The sequence below is a fragment of the Pelophylax lessonae genome (assembly GCF_965119305.1).
Source record: "Pelophylax lessonae genome assembly, chromosome: 2".
NCBI classification, from domain to species: domain Eukaryota; kingdom Metazoa; phylum Chordata; class Amphibia; order Anura; family Ranidae; genus Pelophylax; species Pelophylax lessonae.
In genome coordinates, this window is record NC_138769.1 from 726,107,048 (window position 1) to 726,130,069 (window position 23,022).

The following is a 23,022-nucleotide window of genomic DNA, read 5'->3' on the forward strand; positions in this document are numbered from 1 at the left end:
CTGGCCTCCCAGCAGGTGATCTTTTCCCATTACTGACATGCCATCGCTTGTCCTGCACGGTCTCTCGACCATTAGGCGACCATTATGGTAAAGGAGCAGGGCTTTGCTTTCTCATGTCACAGAATCCACGCTAATCACTAGTGACCTGATGAGTGGTGGGGTAATTATCAGAAGCAGGGAAGTTGGGGGAAGCACAGATTCGCAGAAAAGATGGAGAAGCAGGAAGATCCTCAGGTACAGCCTCCTTTTCAGCAAGGAGAAAAGGTGAGTGAGGCATGGTCCCGCTGCATCACTGGAAGGTGGAGGTGAGTATGGTATTTCTAGGGGTTTATTTCCGTTTTAAAGCTCTGCCAGCCTGCCCAGAACTGTCAGAGCTTTACATGTCCAAACAGCCTAGGATCTAAAGGGTAACTAAAGGCAAGACTTTTCTTTAGTTTTGGATAGAGTGGAGAGAGATTAGAACACCTGTCATTTTTTATTGCGGTCTGTGCCCCCATTAGAGAGATCCAGCCATTCCATTTGTCCTGTTTACCATTATCATTGAAAGTGAACGTAAAAGAAAAAAGTTAGTTATAGAAGAGAAATCTTCTAATTTGAAGGAATTTCCTCTCACTTCCTGTTTTAGCTATGGGACAGGAAGTGAAGGGGAATTCACCCAATGGGAGATCAAAGTTGACAGGGGTTATAATCCTCCCTTACTCTATCCAAAATGAAGAAAAAAAAAATGTGGCAATAGTTCTGCTTTAACCTTGACAGGAAGGTTTTATAGACCGCTGATGTGCATGAACTTATAAGACAGGACAGGAGTTAGAGAAAGAAATAAAACTTAGCCTTTGTCAGACAGTTTTACATTTGAAATTTCCATTAGCGTCAGATGCCTGTGTTCCCCCGCAGCATGCTGTGGTTGCATCCACTGACCAGGAATCAGTAATGAGGTAGGTGTTAGGGTGACCACGTGTCCCAGATTGCCCGGGACAGTCCCAAATTTTGCAGGTCTATCCTGGGTCCGGGGCACCTTCATTCCGGGACAATACAGTGTCCCAGAATGAAACTGACACATCCATGGGGGGGCGGACTGGGCCTGGGGTCAAGCCAACGCATTACTCACTGACAGTACTTGTCCTGGCTGGCCAAGACCCATTTCACTTTGTTCCAGTGCTGGCTCTTCACTGCCCGAACTGGCTGCTAGGACCGCCTGCCATCTAATAGTCAGTGACGTTACGTCACCACAGAGCAAGGCCGAGGTCCCAGCTTTCAGAGCGGAGGAGGATTTAACTTCCTTCTCCTCCGGGCCTAGTGCTTTAGCTCCACCCACCTCCTCCTCAATCTTCTCTGGGGCTTTCTCAGAGGGAAGGGAACTGCCACAATTTGAGAGCAACTCTCAATACGCAGAGGTGAGGCCAGGCACCAGGGATGGATGGAACACCATGTGTGTCATGAGGCAGTGACTGCAGAGAGGACGGCAGATGAGCTGGCAGCAGAGGACAGATGACAATCTCAGAGGGATGGGAGGAGGACACATCCTTAGATCTCAGGGGTGATATGCTGGGACTTGTAGTCCTTCACTTTTGGGGGATGCGACTCCCCCCCCCCCCCCCCCCAAAAGTGAAGAACTACAGGTCTCAGGATGAACGACTCAGAGCTGAAGATGTGACACCCCCCCCCCCCAACTAGTAAAGAGCTACAGATCCCAGCATGGAACTGTAAAATCTATGAGGTCACACCCTTGGATCTCAGGTGTTAATGCTGAAACTTGTAGACCTATAATTTTTGTGGCGTGAGTCACATCCTTAGGCTGGCCATACACTATACAATTTTCTTGTTCGATTTCCTTTAGATTTACCTTAAACTGTGAAGTGCAAGGGCCAGCCTGATTCCATACAAATTGAAAGTATTTAGGTTTGACCTCATATTATATAGTTTTGGTAAATCTAAAGGAAAATTGATCAAGAAAATTGTATAGTGTATGGCTAGCCTTAGATATCAGTGGTTCATGCTGGGACTTGCAGCCCTTTCGCTTTTGGAGAATGTGCCCCCCCCCCCCCACCAAATGTGAAGGACTATAGGTCCCAGCATCACCCCTTGGAATTGAAGAGGTTATCCCTTCAAACTAGTGAGGGGGAGGGGTGTCTGTGAATGGCAGTTTGGAAATGTGGTCACCCTAGTAGGTATGGAGGATGGGATAAATGACAAAAGGTATTAACCGCGCTAATGGAAGGAAACAGCAGCAACTTCAAGTGTGACCACACCCTAAACAGAATCTCTATAATAAGTCGCGCTAGCTTGAATGATGGAAAATAAAGTCCATATGTATCAGGATCACAGTATTCAAACAGGCTCCCTATGGGTATACGCTTACCAGAAATGGTAAATCAAAAGGCAGGTTCTCTAAGATAAATTTCGTCCCCTTGATAGCAGACTGGAAGCAATATTCTCGCGTTGATTCAACGGTATTGGATAAAAAATATAAAAACGCAATAGCGTAAAACCCAGGAGCTGAGGGAGAAGTTCTCAGAGGAGGAGAGCGCCTTCTCTTTCATTTGGTGGTGATCTCCTTGGCCCTTTTTGGAGTTATTCGACCAGGATTCCACTGCAGGTCCCCTGAAGTTCATCATTCTCACAGGCGATTTGATCATTCCCTTTGGGTAAGAGGCAAATCTCACTGGTGAAGGCTGGCATCTCATCTTGCTTGATTCTTTTGTTTACACAATCTGGCCCAATCTGATTACTATCTGGTAAGAGGCGAGCTTTATTGGTGGTGGTTATTTACACAGAGGACACCTACTTAAGATTTCCCATTCACTTTGGCGTTTTCTTCTCTTTATTGTGGTAAGAGGCGACACCAGCCGTTATAGGATTGCACCTCACCCATATGTTTTGCACGTATTTCCAGTTATTTTTGGTAAGGGGTACCTATAGGTGTCCCACTCAAGAGCAATTTTTATTTATTTCTTTTGATTATTTTGAATTTTACACTGGTGGAGTTTCACACACTTTTATCCAGTTTTTTTCACTCACATTGGTGTTTTAAGTTTCCTCCATTTGTGTTGGGTTTTACGCTATTGCGTTTTTATATTTTTTATCCAATACCGTTGAATCAACGCGAGAATATTGCTTCCAGTCTGCTATCAAGGGGACGAGATTTATCTTAGAGAACCTGCCTTTTGATTTACCATTTCTGGTAAGCGTATACCCATAGGGAGCCTGTTTGAATACTGTGATCCTGATACATATGGACTTTATTTTCCATCATTCAAGCTAGCGCGACTTATTATAGAGATGGAGGATGGGATGACAGCATGCAGATAGCAGACACGGGTCCGTGTGGATAATATCATCACCTATTCTATTACAGAGATCTGCTCAGGATAATTTGGGGGGTAATGACAGAATTGTATTTAAAAAGGCTCTCTTGTGCTTCATATTGTATCTATAAACGAAAATACATACAAATCTTATCTTCCTGACACACAAGAGGTAAAAGCCTTTGCACAATGAGCTCAGCAAGGTTTCTAAGAAATGACACTTGGTTTGCAGATAAGACGACCTTACAAAGAAATCTTATGAAACATCAGCAATTTCTGATCACAGTCCTAGGAGGACTTCGGTAGCAGATGAAGATCTTGCAGTGCACGCAGTTCTTATCTGTGCCTAGGCCACAGTCCAGTGCAGTGTTTCTCAACCTTTTTATAGTCAAGGCACCCTTTAAAATTATGGACAGTCTCGAGGCACCCTTTAAAAACATGCACAGTCTTGAGGCGTCCCATCCTAAAATGTAAACACTATTCTAATAGTTTTACATAATGCAGCAACATCCACACACGTAGGAGACCCAACGTTAGAGGTGCAAACTGGTACTGACTAGTATTCCAATGTTTCTCTTCTTCCTCAGTTTTTCTCCATCACTCAGCTAATGTGACCCCAAAGCTGATGGAGGGAGGCAGGGGAGGGTCAAACATGAAGTCTATAAAGGCAACTGACATCTTCCTCATTAGCTGATGAGGTCATTAGTCCAGTGCTGTATTTTGGCCTAGGCCAACAAGGCCCAGGCCTAGGGCAGCACTTTGCAGGGGGGCAGCAAAAAAGCCACCCCCCCCCCTCCACCTGAGACTCTATTGGCCACTGGTTGCTAGGGCCGCCTCTCTCACCCCCCATTCTCTCTCGCCTCCCCCTCTCACCCCCTCTCTCTCTCACCCCCCCTCTTTCTCTCATCCCCCCCTCTCTCTCTCTCATCCCCCCCCTCTCTCTCTCATCCCCCCCTCTCTCTCTCATCCCCCCCCTCTCTCTCATCCCCCCCCTCTCTCTCATCCCCCCCCTCTCTCTCTCATCCCCCCCCTCTCTCTCTCATCCCCCCCCTCTCTCTCTCACCCCCCCCCTCTCTCTCTCTCATCCCCCCCTCTCTCTCTCTCATCCCCCCTCTCTCTCTCTCATCCCCCCCTTTCTCTCTCTCATCCCCCCCACCTCTCTCACTCTCATCCCCCCTCTTTCTCTCTCACCTCCTCTCTCGCTCTCTCTCATCCCCCTCTCTCTCATCCCCCTCTCTCTATCACCCCCCCCCTCTCATCCTCTCACTCTGATCCCCCTCTCTCTCTTTCTCTCACCTGCCTCTCTCTCTCACCCCCCTCTTTTATCCCCCACCCACCCCCCTCTCTCTCTCTCCCTCACCCACCCCCCACCTCTCTCCCACCCCCTCTCACCCCCCTCTCGTGAGATCTCAGGGGTTCATGCTGGGACTTGTAGTCCATCAATTTTGGAGGAAGTCACATCCGTTAAAAAAGGAGTGGGGAAAATTTACATGGGGGAGGGGGGGGGCGACCAATTTTAGTCTTGCCTAGGGCAGCACAAAACCAAAATACACCACTGCATTAGTCGTTAGGAGGTTGGCAGCTAGAAGGTCGTATTGGTGCACAATGAAAAGCTGTGGCTTTGTGTAATTAAAAGGATGGCTTCCTCCACCTGCTGCCTTGTATACAATGTTAAGCCATTTCGCCAAGGCACCCCTAAAGAAACCTCAAGGCACCCCAGGGTGACAAAGGCTGGTCTAGAGAGCTCATTTCCTTTATGAATGTGTATGCAAACCCGAAATCTAGGTTAGCATACCTCCCAACATTTTGAGATGGGAACAAGAGGCAACTATTAGAAAAAGTATGGAGGTATAGGACACACCCCCTGCCACACCCCCTCAAAGGTGAATTTACCACTACTATTCCTTTATATTGGCTTTTAAAATGTACAAATGCAGCAATTTAGAAATTGGATGAAAGGTTTAGCACTGGGTTTTTGATAGATAAGGAGTGCATTTTATATACAACTATATAGATTAGACCAAAATGATAGACCAATGAGGAGAGAAGAGGGACAGAGGGACTTTGCTCCAAATCAGGGACAGTCCCTCCAAATCAGGGACAGTTGGGAGCAATGGTTTAGTATGTATGGCATACTTAATTACTGCATACAATTGTCTCCTGGAAATCCGTTATTGTCAATCTGTTGCAAAGTTTCTTGCAGCACTCACATAACAGTGTGACAAGGAAGTGGTTTAGTGTTGTCAGCATACAAGAGGAAGTGCTGTTACTGGCAGAATCTCCAGGAAGGAAACTTTATAAGAGATTCATAAAAACACATTTGCTTTAAGTGGTTGTAAAGACTAGTTTTTTTTTTTTTTGTATTAAAATAACAAACATGTTATACTTAATTGCTATGTGCAGTGGATTTGCACAAAGGAGCCCCAATCCTCCCCTTCTTGGGTCTCTCTTCACTGCTCCGGGCCCCTCCCTCTTGTTGAGTGCCCCCACAGCAAGAAGCCTGCTATGGGGGCACCCGAGCCAACGCACAGTTCCCTGTGCCCATTCAGACATGGAGCTGAAGTTCGGCCCTGCCCGGCCCCCTCTCTCTCCTCACTGGCTAACTGACTGGGTGCGGTGTCCGTCAATGAACAGAGAAATGGATTTTACGGTAAGTCAAAAATCCCATTTTTGCTTTCGTTCATTGACGGACACAGCTTCTTATCTTCTTGACCATTAAGACGTCCCAAATCAGTGTCAAACATGAGGGGTGGGAACAGCAAGAAAAAATTCCCAAGGCTAAACCGTAGCCACCCAGGTAACATGGAGCTCAACCATAAACAACTGGAGCTCGCCTGAAAAAAACAATACACCCTCAAAGAGGACTAGATCCTCTAAACAGCAGCCTGCAAAAACTTGCGGCCAAAAGAAGTATCCGCAGATGCCAACACATCCACCTCTAAAACTTTGGAAAAGTATCAACAGACGACCAGGTGGATGCCTTGCAAACCTGCAAAACTGACGCCTGATGAAGGCACAGGAGGCACTAAGTAGAGTGCGCCTAAACAGGGAAAGGAGGAAACTGACCCCTATTCGAATAGGCCTGAATCACTGTCTGATCAATCTGGAAATGGTCGCAGCAAAAGCGCCAACCCTTTCCGAAGTCCATCAGTGAGTACAAATAGTGAGTCTGACTTCCTAAAAAGACTCCGTAGCTGCCAGGTACACCCTGATTGCCTGAACCACATCCAGGGAATGCAAGACAGTTTCCTTAGGATGTTGAGGCCTGGGACAAAAGGAAAGGCAACACAAGGTCTTCATTCAAATGGAAATCAGAGACAACCTTTGGAAGAGACGACGCACAGGGACGAAGAACCACCTTATCTCTGTGAACCACCAGGTAAGGTGAATGACAAGACAACGCCCCGGTGCACAGCAGTAATAGCCACCAGAAAGGAAACCTTCTGGGACAACGTAAGCAGGAGAACCTCCCGAATATTTTCGAAGGGAGGTTTCTGGAGAACAGAGTCAAATTGAGGTCCCATGGTGGCAATGGAGACCGCAATGGAGGAGCCAAGTGTCAAACTCCCTGGATAAAGGTACGTACCAAGGAATGTGTGGTCAATGGACATTGAAAGAATACCACCAAAGCTGAAACCTGGCCATTGATGGTACTCAAGACCAGGTGCTGCTCAACCGCTCGCTGGAGGAAAAGGGGGAACCCCAAGAGACTCACACAACGCAATGTACTTCTTCCAAGTACGACGGTAGATCTTCCTAGAGGTAGATTTTCTAGCCTTTAACAGTAAAAATCACCTATTCAGACAAACCTCTATCCTTCAGCACTTGGCTTTCAACAGTCAAGCTAGTATAACCAGCAAATGTAAAGCAGGATGGAAGATTGGCCATTGGGACAGCAGACCTTCCCTGAGAGGAAGGCCTCAAGAAGCATAAGTGATTGGCATACCAAGACCGGCAAGGCCATTCCAGACCCACTAGAATGTGTCCGTGGCATCGGTCACAGGATCCCGCAACCGTGCAACAAACCTCTGTACCTTCCTTGGAATGTGTACAGCAGAGATGGTTGGAACAAATCTGTATGCCCACCTTAGAATGCAGGCTACTTCCCAAGCCGCCAGGATACTTCTTGTGCCCCCTCGGTGATTGACATAGACCACGGCCAAGGCATTATCCAATTGAATTTGTTCCGGACACCCCTGAAGATGAATTGTAGAATGATCCAAAGTCTGATCGCTTCCAGACTGCCGATTAATGTACTGGAACTCCGAGCGATCAGACTTTGTCTGGATCAGAGTCCAGACTCCCTAACCACAATGAGGACAGGTTGGCATCTATGGTGACCATCCAGTACAGGGGATGAGAAAGGATTTTCTCTGTCAACGTGCCAGAGAACGAAGCCACATCTAGAGACCGTGGATTCTTGTCCCATTTTTACCAGAATCTCTTTTTTTCAGAGATCCTGTGTGGAACTGTGCAAACAGAACCGCCTCGAAGGTAGACACCATCAGGCCCAGCACCCGCATGCAAGCCTGGACGGATGATTTTCTGCTGGACAACAGAAGCTGAATTGCCTCCTGCAATGTCTGGAATTTTTTCAGAGGAAGAAAAACTCTGGCTGAGGCCGTGTCCAGAGTCAGACGCAGATAGTCCAGTTTTGTGGATGGAACCAGAGCAGACTTCTGAAGGTTCAGAATCCAACCAAACTCCCTCAGAGTAATCTACCAGTTGTCCATCAGAGCAGTCGGAGGCTCTGCTTGCAGAAGAAAAACGTCCAGGTACCCCAGTACTGCGATCCCCCGCTGACGCAACAATGCTAGCGCTGGGGCCAACACTTTTGTGAAGACCCAAGCAACAGAGACGAGACCAAAGGGTAACGCCACAAACTGATAATGTTATTCGCCCACGGCAAAGCGGAGGAATCGCTGGTGACCGGCACATATTGGAATGTTACAGTAGAAGTCCTTGATGTCGACAGAAGCGAGAAAATCCCCCTGATGTAGGGACGCCTCTACTGTGCAAATGGACTCCATTCGGAACTTCTGTACCTGCAAAAAGCAGTTTAGTGCCTTGAGGTCCAGAATTGGACGTACCTTGCCTTCCTTCCTGGGAACTGTAAACAGGTTTGAGTAAAACCCCTAACAAACGTTCAGGATCTGATGAGACTGATGAGACCGATGAGGACTGGGGGGCGCTATATACCAAGCTCACTTTTAAAACATAAACAATCAGAGGAGGGCAGCCGACCAAGGGCCCACAAATGGACCACCTACTGGACCCCGCAAAAAAACAAGGGGGTCCCTCTCCGAGCCCCTCCATAGAGGCCCGCATAATAGGACACGGATACGCAGACGGGGTACCCTGATGGTCCCGCAGTGCGAAAAAGGGGCAGGGGATCTACACAATAACGGAGGCATGGCTGCCATCAAAAAATAAGGCTGGAAGTCCCACAGTGACCACCAAAATTTTAGAGGGGCTGGGGGGGGGGGGAGAAGGGGAATCCGAGGGTCCCATGGTCCCAAGGAGGGGCCCACGTCCACACCAAAACCCTCCAGGGGAAGAGGGGGCACCCCTCATGACAGACCACCGCTCCATCAGAATAGGGGTGGCTGTCGACCAGGAGGAAGGCTGTGACTCAAGCCAGGTCATATGCGCCCTCACGAGATGTTTTATTTGCAGGCCAGTCCCCATTCAGTGGGGGTATGTCACACGGCCGACCTAGCGCCGAGCTTAGGCCTGTGCGCGCTCGCTGGCCAGACTGGGGGGACCCTCTGGATTTAGATTATCAAGTCTGTCACCCAAGTCCGGCAGTTGATTGTAGTTTCTCATGGGAACCAAATAAAGATCGGAAAAGGTTACATTTAAAAATGAAAAAAATTGCCATGACCAGAGAGCCCAGCAAGGAAACAAGTCCTTACTCCTGACCAGGCAAAAAAAAGTGCCTATAGCTGAGAGTGGGAGTATACTCCCTGGGACTGCCCCGTAGGCGTAGTGAAGCTTTTTCATGCCTAGTGTCCTACTCCTGTAAGGGGCAGTATAACCCAAATGTCAAGAAGATAAGGAGCTGTGTCTGTCAATGAACGAAAGAGAAAATTATTTTTACATGTAGGAGAGGAATGTCAGAATTGGCCCGGTATGGAAGCGGTGAAATAGAAAAGCATGTGAGAAATTTTACTTGACATACAGAAAAGAAAATAAAAAAAAAAAGGAGGCGAATTCCTCCCTCATAAACAGCCCCTATGATACAATGAGAGAATGATTACAGGAGATGTGAGGTACAGAACAATAGTCATTCAGAAGTAATGTGTTAGGATGAATTGCCCAGAGGAGTCTGTAATTCTTTAGAAACCTGGGTGTGAGGCCATCACTGCCCACACAGCCCTAAGGGGTGCAAACTCGCTGACACAGGACAATGTGAACCATGGTGTGACTCAGGAGCTCCACACACCCGTATCCTCACCCTAATTATGTAACGGAGAGACTAAACCAAGTGATTTTTTTTTTTTTATAACATTTCATATAATCTTTAACCCCTTCCTGCATACGGTCAGCTTTCAGTTGATAACAACCGATGTGGCGTAGCCACTTGGCCGTTATTACAAGGAGCGGGAGGGGATGTGACATTCCCCCCCGATCCCTCCATAAAGAGTACCTGTCACTGCCTATTACTGTCACAAGGGATGTTTACATTGATGTGTAGGGGAAAGGGATTGGGAATGCCGCTCAGGTGTGTGTCCGATCTGGTGCTGGCTAGATCCGCCGTCCGGGAAGATACATGTAGAAATGTGAAGCCGCACCCACCACCGTGGTAATGAGTAAGCGGCCATTCGAGCCGTGAAACGCGTCTACCTTGGACATATTCTGTTCCTCACACTGTCTGTTTGTCCTGGATAACTTTTGAAGAATAAAGACACTCGGTTTGATTTCAATTATCTGAGTGTGGCTTCACATTTCTACATGTATCTTCCCGGATGTTTACATTGCTTGTGACAGCAATAAAATGAATCAGATTTGTTTTTTTTTTAACGCGGCAGTGTAAAAAAAAAAAGAAAAAAAAAAAACGGTGTTCAAACCACATATGTGAGGTATCACCACGATTGACCTCCTCCAACTCTAAACTGGTAACCGTAAATTTTTTTAAAGCGTCGCTTGTGGAGATTTTAAGTACCGTAGTTTGTCACCATTCCAAGGGTGTGCGCAATTTTAAACCGCAACATGTTAGGTATTTATTTACCCAACGTGACATCATGTTTCACAGTATATAAAAAAAATTTGGGTAACTTTACTGTTTAGTTGGTTTTTTTATTTCAGTGAGATATATATATATATATATATATATATATATATATATATATATATATATATATATATATATATACATACATACATACACACACATTTTTTTTTTAGCAAAGACTAAGAATAAAATCGTTGCACTATTTTATGTCACACTGTATTTAAGCAGCCGTCTTTCAAACACAATTTTTTTAAAAAAAAATACACTGCACTGAATATATATATATATATATATATATATATATATATATATATATATATATATATACACACACATGCATACATATATACATACACACACATTTTTCTTTAGCAAAGTCTCTGAGAATAAAATCATTGCAATATTTTATGTCACACTTTAAACCAGCCAAATGAAAAGATTACACACACACACATATATATATATATATATATATATATATATATATATATATATATATATATATATATATATATATATAATAATGTATTTGGAGGTTCTAATTAATTTTCTAGCAAAAGATACTGATTTTAATTTGTAAGCAACAATTGTCAGCAATAGGCCCGGTCCTTAAATGGTTAACATTTTAATAATTCCAAAAGTAAATTTTCAAACTTTTTTAATCTTCAAATTTCAGTAAAATGTCCAGTGATGATCTCCCCATGAGGGGCCATGTTCAGGCCCTTGTCATAGGGTGACAATAATATTTATGGCCCTTTATATTCTACTAAAGAGTTCCACAAAACACACAGAGCAGTACGGTCACTGACTAATGGATTACATAGAATACGGTTTGAAAGATACTGAGCTGTTGTAAAGAATTACCACACTATACTGCAAGCATCTGTGAAAATGGGCTTCAGGCCACGTCAACCTGTTTGAGACATCTGTGAAATCATTTAGAATTCATTGACAGTTGTATTTGACCTGCAGTTGTCCTCCTAATCTGCATCTCACCTGCTTCTAGCAAGTTCTGCAATCTCATGAATTGGCATTGGAAGGCAAAATCCTTTTAGTTAATAAAGTCCATCAACACAGACCTAAGGGAAATAAGAAGACATGGCTGGTGGTGTATCGTAGGTGTGACACTTACCTCTCACTGGTGCAATTACTTGCAGCATGTCCACGTGTATCGTACCCCACCACAATGCCCCGATTACGGAGATCAGGGAAACATCTCTGCAGATAGTGGTACATCCCCTGTACAGAAAACACAGCACAGATGGTTACAGATCAGGAAACATTGGCGCTGGACTTCAGGGGTTGAATGAAGAGCAAACACCATTCTACAATGTGTCTGTGAAGGTTCTCGGGTATCCAGCTCATAGTAAATCTCATAGTAGTCACATACAATTAAACCTGTTCTGTAACGTTGGATACATTTTACTGCTTCTCCAAGTGCCTTCTTTAGCTCCAATAAGCATTTACAGGTGCACCTCAAAATTATCAAAAAACTGAATTTTTGTAAAATCTTACCGTAAAATTCCTTTCTCTGAGTCCTCCGACAGTCGCCGCCCCCTCTAAGTCATCACCTAGCTACTCCTGCAGAGGGGAAGTCAATACCCAATAGTGATGACTTAGAGGAGGCGGCAACTGTCAGAGGACGTAAGAGAAAGTTATCTTATTTCAATAATTCAATTCAAAAAGTGAAAGTCATATTATATATAGATGCGTTACACACATACAGTAATTCATGCAAAGTATGCAGTAATTATGCAGTAATTCATGCAAAGTATGCAGTAATTCATGCAAAAAGAGCCCCGACCAAGTACTGAGTGCATTCTATACTGTACATGGACAGACTTTTCACTGAGCCAAAATTTCTGGATTAAAAAATCCTTTTTTATTGGTCTTATGTAATATTCTGTCTTTCAGAGATCCTGAACTTTGAGGTGTCACTAAGCATTAAGCCATATTTATCAAAATTAAAAGAAGAAATGCTTGAAATATATCACTTTGTGTTTAACACATCTATATAAAATAATATGAGTTTCACTTTTTGAATTGAATTACTGAAATAAATTACCTTTTTAATCATCATCTAATTTTTTGAGGTGCACCTGTGTATGCACACGGGTAACAGAGTTACAACTGCCGGGGTATGTTCTTGACACCAAAGCTAAACAGGCTGTTTGAATAAGCAATCCAGAACAAGCCCCAGCCAATTGTGGCCAACTACGATCAGCTTTAGGCCCCTTTCACACGGGCTTTTCGATCCGGTCCGCCAGTTTTTCAGACGGACCTGATCAGATGGCTACATGCACCAGACATGGGAGTAAAGCCCCGTACACACGCAGCGATTGTTGGCCGACCGATCGGCCGTCTTTTGTCCAGTGTTGTTGAGTCGGTTGAAATGTGCTTTAGACTGCACACAAATTTTATCGGCCAACAAAAAACAACTTCAGAAGTGATGTCATGTTCTGGTCTACTTTTCGTGTGTTTTTTCTTCTCTGAGCATCACCAGTCTTGATCTGATTTTTGTCGGCCGAAATCTGTACTGACTGAGGAACAATCGGCCGTTCTGCTGACGGCCAACAAAAATTTTATAGCCTGCACACCAGATTTTGTTCGGCCAAAAAGTCACAGTCGGTTGTCGGAAGCATCATACTAACAAGCCGATAATCGGCTGATCGGGCGGCGGACGAAATTTCACGGCCAACAATTGGTACGTGTGTACGGGCCTTTAGTCACACATGTGCAAGTCACAAGCAAGTCTCAAGTCTTTACCTTCAAGTCTCAAGCAAATCCCAAGTTACTGTGGCGAAAAGCAAGCAAGTCAAGTCGAGTCCCTGCTAGAAGTCAAGCAAGTCATTTATTTTGGTCAAGTCACAAATCAAGTCAAATTACTGATCTACCCCAATGTTCACCTCTAAATCAGTTAAAAGTCAGTGGTCAGCAAAGGTTTTGTTTTATTTAACATTAACAAAACTGCTTTGTTGCTTTTTTAAGTCTGACTTAAGTCAAGTCATGTGACTCGTGTCCTCCACCTCTGCCATGAACCCCTATGGAGCCGCGGATGTCAGCGGAGACATCTCCACTGACACAACCGCTATCCGATCCTGTCCGTGAAATCCGGACAGATAGAAACCCTATTTTCCATTCGTCTGGAGGATCGGATAAGATCGGATGAAAACTGACAGGTGGTCCGTTATCATCCGATCTTCCATAGAGGAGAGCGGGACTCTGACACCTCCATCTCTGCACACAAGAGCCGAGACGGAGCTGTCATCTGCCTGCTCAGCGGGGATCGGCGGAGTCCGTCCGGAGCACCGCCCGTGTGAAAGGGGCCATACAAGAGCATAAGACAGTGCATTTAGTAAAGTCAATGTTCACTTTGCCAAGTCCAAGTAGATGTTGATGAAGAAGGGTAAGCAGAGTTCACTTTGAATACCGAGCCATGTACTAGCATGGGATTTAAAATAATTTTCAGTTTTGCAAATACACTTTACAGCAGGCCAATTACAGTAAAACCTTGGATTGCGAGCATAATTAGTTCCAGAAACATGCTTGTAATCCAAAGCACCTTTATATCAAAGCAAATTTCCCCATAAGAAATAATGAAAACTCAGATGATTCGTTCCAGAAGTCCTTCAGTTTATAGTCTATATACAAAGATTATAGCAATGTGATTGGTTGTGTAACCATAAAATGTCCATCCACAATATGCAGCCTTCCCAAGGGGATTAGAAGCAAAATCTAGCAGAGCTACAGAATATAAGAGAGATGAGAGGCACCTCTAAGTGTAGCAATATGGTTACATTTACGCTGCATTCACATGTCAGCGTATGGATCGCGGGCAGAATCGCCCGCGATCCGGAGATCATTGCAAATCGCGGGACGCCTGTGTGTTGACCGCGATTTGCAATAGCACCCCAAATGCTGAGCGATGTTGGCGCGATTTCCACCTGCCGAATCGCGGTAACATCGCGCAAAAAAAATCATGGGATGCAATACGCTCCAAAGAAGCTCTTGTACTTTTTTGGGCGTAATGCGTCCCGCGATTTTTTTTGCGCGATGTTACCGCGATTCGGCAGGTGGAAATCGCGGCAACATCGCTCAGCGTTTGGGGTGCTATTGCAAATCACGGGCAACGCACAGACGTCCCGCGATTTGCAATGATCTCCGGATCGCGGGCGGAATCGCGGCGATTCTGCCCGCGATCCATACGCTGACATGTGAATGCAGCCTAAATGAAGGTTCAACATTTAGCAACTCACATGGTTGATGATTAAAATAGGCACACCTAAGTATGCAGGCATCTGGGGTAAAGCTGTCCACATAGACCATCTTCTGAACCACCGGCTCTCACCACTGTAGGTCTTCAATCATGACCGGGAAGAATAGCCTGCAGTAGAGCGATCTGAAAGTGAGGCTTTGAATCACTCGTGGAGTGCAGCGGGGAAGGGATGATGAAGATGGCTGTGCAGAAGACAGTCTATGTGGACAGCTTTACCCCGGATGCCTGCATACTTAGATGTGCCTGTTCCAATCATCAACCATGTGAGTTTCTAAATGTTGAACCTTCATTAAATGTAACCATATTGCTACACTTTAGAGGCTCCTCTTTTATTTTTTATACATGACGCTACTTGTATATCAAGACATCGCTTGTATATCAAAGCAAAATTTATTTTAAAAATTTGCTTGTCTTGCAAAGCGCTCTCAAACCAAGTTACTCTCAAACCAAGGTTTTACTGTATTTGAATGGGCTTCCAAGACACCGCAACAGGCCAGAAAATCCGCCTTTTCCCTAAAATGTTTCCCTGACGACAGAGCACTGCAAAGCAGGGGCATGGAAGGTGCAGTTCTTTAATACACAGAGATGCAATATACAATGAATGGAACCCCCTGCATGGTGTGTTACTGTGCACAAGTATGAAGCCAGTCGAGGAGGTAGGGTATTTTTCAGCATGTCTTTGTCCTATAAACAGTGCAGTTTGTGGTCCTGGACTTTTCCTTTACTCTCTTCTCATTCGGTCTTTGCCTGGCTATACAATACCTGTGTGGAACAGACTGGTTTTATTTTTCATGCACCAAAACACAACATCCATAACACAGAGCCAACACAAGCTGGATATTTAAAAGTGTGTAATCTCTGTTCAAATCCGAATGAGAATTCTATCCTACAGACCGGTGGGAGGAAGATGAAAAGAACCAAGTTAAACCTAAATAAAACCAGTTAGACCCAGAGACATTACAGAGGATAGCAGGTGACCACAGAGAAATGCCATAGATAAGATCGTCTATAAACCGTGAGAGGAAACTTGATGAAGTGATATAGAGGAGAACCTGCAGACAATAGGTGGAATGGCTTGGGAAAATCTTGCAATGCAACACAACCTCTTGTAGGGTCACTGAGACATCCAAAGTGCTTGTGTGTTGTGGAGGCATGCTTTAGTGCCAAGTTGGTCGATATTTTCCTGGAACACCTGGGGTTTGGGGTGTCCTAGGTCAGTGCTTCTCAAACACCAAGCCATGGCCCACTGCCAGGTCGCACCCTCCCGGACCTCCAACCTACTGTAGATCTAACACAGGGGTCTTCAAACTACGGCCCTCCAGCTGTTGTGGAACTACACATCCCATGAGGCATTGTAAAACTCTGACCTTCACAGACATGACTAGGCATGATGGGAATTGTAGTTCCTGGACAACTGGAGGGCCATAGTTTGAAGACCCCTGCTCTAACATCCCATAGCGCCTGCAGTGCCTCTCAACCTCTCAGTGCCCCCAAAGTCTTCAAAGAGCCCCTAGTCTCCACATTGCCTGCTAAACTCCCACAGTGCCATCTGGTTTGTCAAAAAAAACACCAGCCCCCTAAATTGCCCAAAGGAGTGTCCCACAGTAACCCCTTCGCCCCCACGGTGCCCTCAAGTCTCCCACATTGCCTCTGCAAAGCACCGAGCCTTCTAAAGAGACCCCCAGCACCCTCCAGAGACCTTATCCCTTACAACTGACATCATTTTCCTCCAAAAAACCTACAGGGTCGCAAGTTTGCTGAAGAGTCCCCTAATCTCCAGAACCCTTTTCCCCCCAGTGACACTTGGCCTTATCTCAAGCCTTCAAGTTGTAGAAACATCTCAAGGATGATCAGTGGAAACAGGATGCACCTGAGCTCAATTTTGAGTGCCATGGCAATGGCTGTGAATACTTAGCTGGTGACAGTCACCAGCTCTCTGCTCGGGGAACTGAGCTATCACAGGTGTTTGATCGCTCGCTTCTCAGTCTTAGAGCCGGCGGGGGACAGATGCAGCATCAGACCAATGCTGCATCCACCTAGGTAAGTAGGATTCAGCAAAAAAAAAAAAAATCAAAAACCCCATACTTCTATTTTAACACCAAAAATTAGCTTTCCAGAAACCAGACAATAGTAATTCGAAAATATATACTAACTATGGTCTTTTTTTTTTTTCTTTAGAAGGAATATTTGAGGGTGTTCTCATGACCAAAAGCAAAGCTTGATTCTTACAGTAGACACCTTTAGGTTCCTGCTTGTATCCTACGATCATCTTCACTGTACCCCAGATCCCCAAAATACAGGGCATAAATATTGAACACAGTCCAATGACCACCTCTTCCCCTCTTCGTGACCACCAACTGGCCACCTGAAGGCACCAATGAAGACCACGGGCTGCTTTGAAAGATAAGAATCTCCCACTTGTTCCATTATAGAAGATATAAACCCAATCATTAAAATCTCATATGAACTTTAACATGTCACAACCAAAACTTTAACCCCCACAATGTAACAGGATTGGTACTGTTCATCTATACATAGAATACAAATGAAGAAATTCCAGTTCTGCAGCTGTTGTACATGATGACGTCAGAAAATCTGGCTCCGCCCTATGCGTTTAGTCATTAGATTACATCAGAGGTGTCAAACTGGCAGTCCTCCAGCTGTTACGGAACTACAGGCCTCTGCCTGTGGGAGTCATGCATGCAACTGCCACCAGCCTTGCAATGCCTCATGGGACTGGTAGTTCCGCAAAAGCTGGAGGGCCACCAGTATGAGTTCAACCAATAAAGGGGAAAAAAATAAAAAATCATACAATCCCATACCTACAGTTGATCATGAGGATTGCAAACAAACAAAAAAAAACAAAGCAAGGATTCAATTTTCTCCAACAAGGGGAAAAAATCCTTCCTGATCCCTAAGAGACAATCGGATAGTCCCTGGATCAACATTACCTATAAATGTTAGTATCCATTTATATTATGTTCACCTAGGTAATAATCCAGGCCTGTTTTAAAGCAATCAACTGAGCTGGACAGAACAAGCTCTTGAGGGAATCTATTCCACATTTTCACAGCTCTTACTGTGAAGAAACCTTTCTGTATTTGGAGAATAAAGATCTGTTCCTCCAGACGTAAAGAGTGCCCCCTTGTCCTCTGTGATGACCTTAAAGTGAATAACTCAAACCAAGTTCACTATATGGACCCCTTATGTATTTATACATGTTGATCATATCCCCCCTTAATCTCCTCTTCTCAAGAGAATAAATTTAGTTCCTCTAATCTTTTCTCTTAGCGGAGCTCCTCCATGCCTTTTATCAGTTTGCTCGCCCTTCTCTGCAACCTCATTAGTGTTACAAGGTCTCAGGTGTGAATGGGGAGCAGGTGTGTTAAATTTGGTGTTATCGCTCTCACTCTCTAATACTGGTCACTGGAAGTTTAATGTGGCACCTCATGGCAAAGAACTCTCCGAGGATCTGAAGAAAAGAATTGTTGCTCTACATAAAGATGGCCTAGGCTATGAGAAGATTGCCAAAACCCTGAAACTGAGCTGCAGGACGGTGGCCAATACCATACAGCTGTTTAACAGGACAGGTTCCACTCAGAACAGACCTCGGCATGGTCGACCCAAGCTGTTGAGTGCACATGCTCAGCGTCATATCCAGAGGTTGTCTTTGGAAGATAGACAAAGGAGTGCTGCCAGCATTGCTGCTGAGGTTGAAGGGGTGGGGGGTCAGCCTGTCAGTGCTCAGACCATATGCCACACACTGCATCAAAGTGGTCTGCATGGCTGTCGTCTCAGAAGGAAGCCTCTTCTAAAGATGATGCACAGGAAAGCCCGCAAACAGTTTGCTGAAGACAAGCAGACTAAGAATTACTGGAACCATGTCCCGTGGCCTGATGAGGCCAAGATAAACTTATTTGGTTCAGATGGTGTCAAGCGTGCGTCGCAGCAACCAGGTGAGGGGTACAAAGACAAGTGTGTCTTGTCTACAGTCAAGCATGGTGGTGGGAGGGTCATGGTCTGGGGCTGCATGGGTGCTGCCGGCACTGGGGAGCTACAGTTCATTGAGGGAACCATGAATGCCAACATGTACTGTGACATACTGAAGCAGAACATGATCCCCTCCCTTCGGAGACTGGGCCGCAGGGCAGTATTCCAACATGATAACGACCCCAAACACACCACCAAGACGATCACTGCCTTGCTAAAGTAGCTGAGGGTAAAGGTGATGGACTGGCCAAGCATGTCTCCAGACCTAAACCCTATTGAGCATCTGTGGGGCATCCTTAAATGGAAGGTGGAGGAGCGCAAGGGCTCCAACATCCACAGCTCCATGATGTCGTCATGGAGGAGTGGAAGAGGACTCCAGTGCCAACCTGTAAAGCTCTGGTGAACTCCATGCCCAAGAGGATTAAGGCAGTGCTGGAAAGTAATGGCGGCCACACAAAATATGGACACTTTGGGCCCAATTTGGACATTGTCACTTAGGGGTGTACTTACTTTTGTTGCCAGCAATTTAGACATTAATGGCTGTGTGTTGAGTTATTTTGAGGGGACAGCAAATTTACACTGCAAGACCCCGTTCACACTGGGGCGACCTGTCAGGCAACCATAGAGAAGCTGTGGACCTGTTCTAATAGGAGCGACAAAAGTCGCTCCGACTTAGAAAAAGGGTCCGGAGCTTCTTTGGGGCGACCCGGAGCGACCTGCATTGACTTCAATGATATGAAGTCTGTGCCGGCCGCTCCGAGGTCACGGTGCAAGCTGCGCACCGCGACCTGTGAGGTCGCCCTGGCAAGTAGCGTCGCCCCAGTGTGAACGGGGTCTTATACAAGCTGTACACTCACTACTTTACATTGTAGCAAAGTGTCATTTCTTCAGTGTTTTCACATGAAAAGATAGAATAAAATGTTTACAAAACTGTGAGGGGTGTACTCACTTATGTGAGTTGCTATATTTGTTTAAAGATTAGCACAGCACTTCTGAGATAAATTCAATAAAAGTTTGTGTGAGCCACCAGTAACCGGTTCCCAGCGCACAATTCTCCCACACACAGGACTTGTAATGACACAACCCAAACATGCCGGGGTCACGCTGTGCTCAGCTCCGCTACATGAAGGCTGCACGAGGCAGGCGGGTTCTGCTCATGTCACCATTCTACAAATTATGGAATGTAAACAAATTCCTCGCTGGAGGAGAGAAATGTCAGAGAGAGCCTAACCTACTACAGAGCACAAAACACAACACCCCGGGGTGACATAAAGGAAGCAGGCTCTGCTCTCAGGTTTAGATACGCTGCATCTGGAAAGTAATCACAGCGCTTCACTTTTTCCACATTTTGGTATGCTACAGTCCTATTCCAAAATAGATTCAATTCTTTTTTTCCAATAACCCATAATAATTATTATTATTATTATACAGGTTTTTATAGCACCAATAGTTTGCGCAGCGCTTTACAATGTGAAGGAAGACAATACAGTTACAATACAATTCAATACAGGAGGAATTAGAGGGTCCTGCTCATTGGAGCTTACAATCTAGAAGGGAGGGTCAAGTGAAACAAAAGGCAATAACAGTGGGCTGATGGAGAAAATGGAAGTATAGTTGTTAGGTGTGGGTAGGATAGGGGAGGGTTTTTAGGGATCGTCTAAAACAGCCGTCACTAAATGGCGGCCCACGGTCCAAGGACGGACCGTATGATGCTTCCGCCCGGACCGCGAGGCCGCTACCTGTAATCAGTCATTGGTTTGCTGGGACTGCGGGTGTCCCAGCAACCAGTGACGTCCTGTGTGTGCACCGCACCACACCCCCCTCCTTACTGCGGATCCCGGCTCACTCCCAGCCGGGCCGCGAGATGGACACGTTTTGTTTTGCCCATCAGCAGCGTGCCCCCTAACATAAAATGTGCCCATCAGCGTGCACCCTAACATAAAATGTGCCCATCAGAGTGCCCCCTAAAATAAAATATGCCCAACAGAGTGCCCCCTAACATAAAATGTGCCCATCAGAGTGCCCCCTAACATAAAATGTGCCCATCACAGTGCCCCCTAACAAAATGTGCCCATCAGCGTGCCCCTTATTTTATGTTAAGGGGCACGCTGATGGGCAAATTTTATGCTAAGGGTCAAGCTGATGGGCAAATTTTATGCGAAGGGTCACGCTGATGGGCAAATTTTATGCTAAGGGTCACGCTGATGGGCATATTTTATGTTAAGAGCAACACTGATGGACACGTTTTGTTTTGCCCATCTTTCTGAGTCATAGCAGACTTGAGATTCGAACCTCGGGCCAAAGAAAATTTTAGCGACTGGACCTCCTTGAATTTTAATTCATTACCCCTGGTCTAAAAGCTAATAGAGTAGGAGATAAATCGGACAGATTGAGGTAGGGAGTTCCATAGGATTGGAGAGGTTCTGTCAAAGTCCTGGAGGTGAGCATGGGAGGAGGTGACAAGGGAGCTAGAGAGCAGGAGGTTTGAGAGGAACGAAGAGAGCGATTAGGTTGGTATTTAGAGACTAGGCTAGTGATGTAGCTGGGGGCTAAGCTGTGGATGGCTTTGTAAGATGTTGTTAGTATTTTGAATTTAATTTGTTGGGTAAGCGGAAACCAGTGGAGGACATAACAGAGAGGAGCAGCGGACACTGAGCGATTGGTGAGGTGGATGAGTCTGGCGGCAGCATTCATGATGGATTGAAGGGGGGATAGCCTGTGTAGAGGTAAGCCAATGAGAAGGGAATTGCAGTAGTCGAGGCGCGAGATGACCAGGGAGTGAACTAGGAGTCTTGGTGTGTCATTGGTTAGAAAGGGGCGTATTTTGGAGATGTTGCGGAGGTTGAGACGGCAACATTTGGATAGTGATTGGATGTGGGGCTTGAAGGAGAGTTCAGAGTCCAGGACAACACCTAGGACCTTGGCATGCGGGGATGGGCTGATAGCTGTGCCATCGATATTGACAGAGAGATCAGGGGAATGGGCACGTGGTGGAGGAAAAATTATAAGTTCAGTTTTGGATAGATTGAGTTTGAGGAAATTGTGAGAAATCCAGATGATATATCTGATAGTAAATTCGTAATACGTGAGGAGGCTGAGGGAGAGAGCTGAGGGGTGGATAAATAGATTTGGGTATCGTCAGCGTAGAGATGGTATTGGAAGCCGTGGGAAGCTATCAGCTGACCCAGAGAGGAGGTGTAGATTGAAAATAGGAGGGGGTCCAAGAACAGAGCCTTGGGGGACCCCCAACAGAGAAGGGAAGAGGAGAGGAGGAAGTAGAATTGTAGGTAACGATGAAGGTGTGGTTGGATCAGTAGGAAGAGAACCAGTGAAGAGTACAGTCATGGAGACCAAAGGTGTGGAGTATTTGGAGGAGGAGGGGATGGTCAACCGTATCAAAGGCAGCACAAAGGTCCAGGAGTAGGAGTACAGAATAGTGTCAATTGTTTTTGGCCGTTAGTAGATCGTTTGTATAATAACAAAGTTAGCACCCATTCACACTGGCGCGACACGACTTGCTGGGGCAACCTGTGAAGTCGCGGTGCACAGTGTGCACCGCGACCTTGGCGCGACTTGCACGGACTTCATATCATTGAAGTCAATGCAAGTCGCCTCCAGGTCGCCCCAAAGTAGTACAGGACCCTTTTTCTAAGTCGGAGCGACTTGTGTCGCTCCTATTAGAACGGGTCCTGTACTATTCAATGGCGGGCGACCAAGTAGCCTGACAAGTCGCGCTAGTGTGAATGGTGTCTAAAAGAAGTTTGTTTGAAATTTTTGCAAATTAATTAAAAATAAAACTAAAAAAAAAAAAAAAAAAAAAAATCACATGTACATATTCACCCCATTTGCCGTGACACTCAAAATTGAGCTTAGGTACATCTTGTTTCTACTGATCATCCTTGAGATGTTTTTACAACTTGATTGGAGTCCACCTGTAGTAAGTTGATTGGACATTATTTGGAAAGGCACACACCTGTCTATATAAGGTCCCAGTTAACAGCGCATGTCAGATCACAAACCAAGCAATGAAATCCAAGGAATTGTATGGAGGCACAGATCTGGGGAAGGGTACAGAAATATTTATAAAGCATTGAAGGTCCCAATGAGCACAGTGGCCTCCATCATTCATAAATGAAGAAGTTTGGAGTCACCAGGAACTCTTCCTAGAGCGGGCCGCCCAGTCAAACTGAGCGATCGGGGAAGAAGGGCCTTAGTCA

At 45.5% G+C, this 23,022-nt stretch overlaps 1 protein-coding gene across 1 annotated transcript in view; it reads right to left on the reverse strand.

The window, feature by feature from the left end:
- Positions 1-23,022, reverse strand: part of PGM2L1 (phosphoglucomutase 2 like 1) — a 145,726-nt gene that overhangs the window by 66,632 nt on the left and 56,072 nt on the right. The window contains exon 3 of the mRNA XM_082244365.1: positions 11,672-11,778. Coding sequence (XP_082100491.1) covers positions 11,672-11,778 — 107 coding nt within the window. The remainder of the gene's footprint in view (positions 1-11,671; positions 11,779-23,022) is intronic.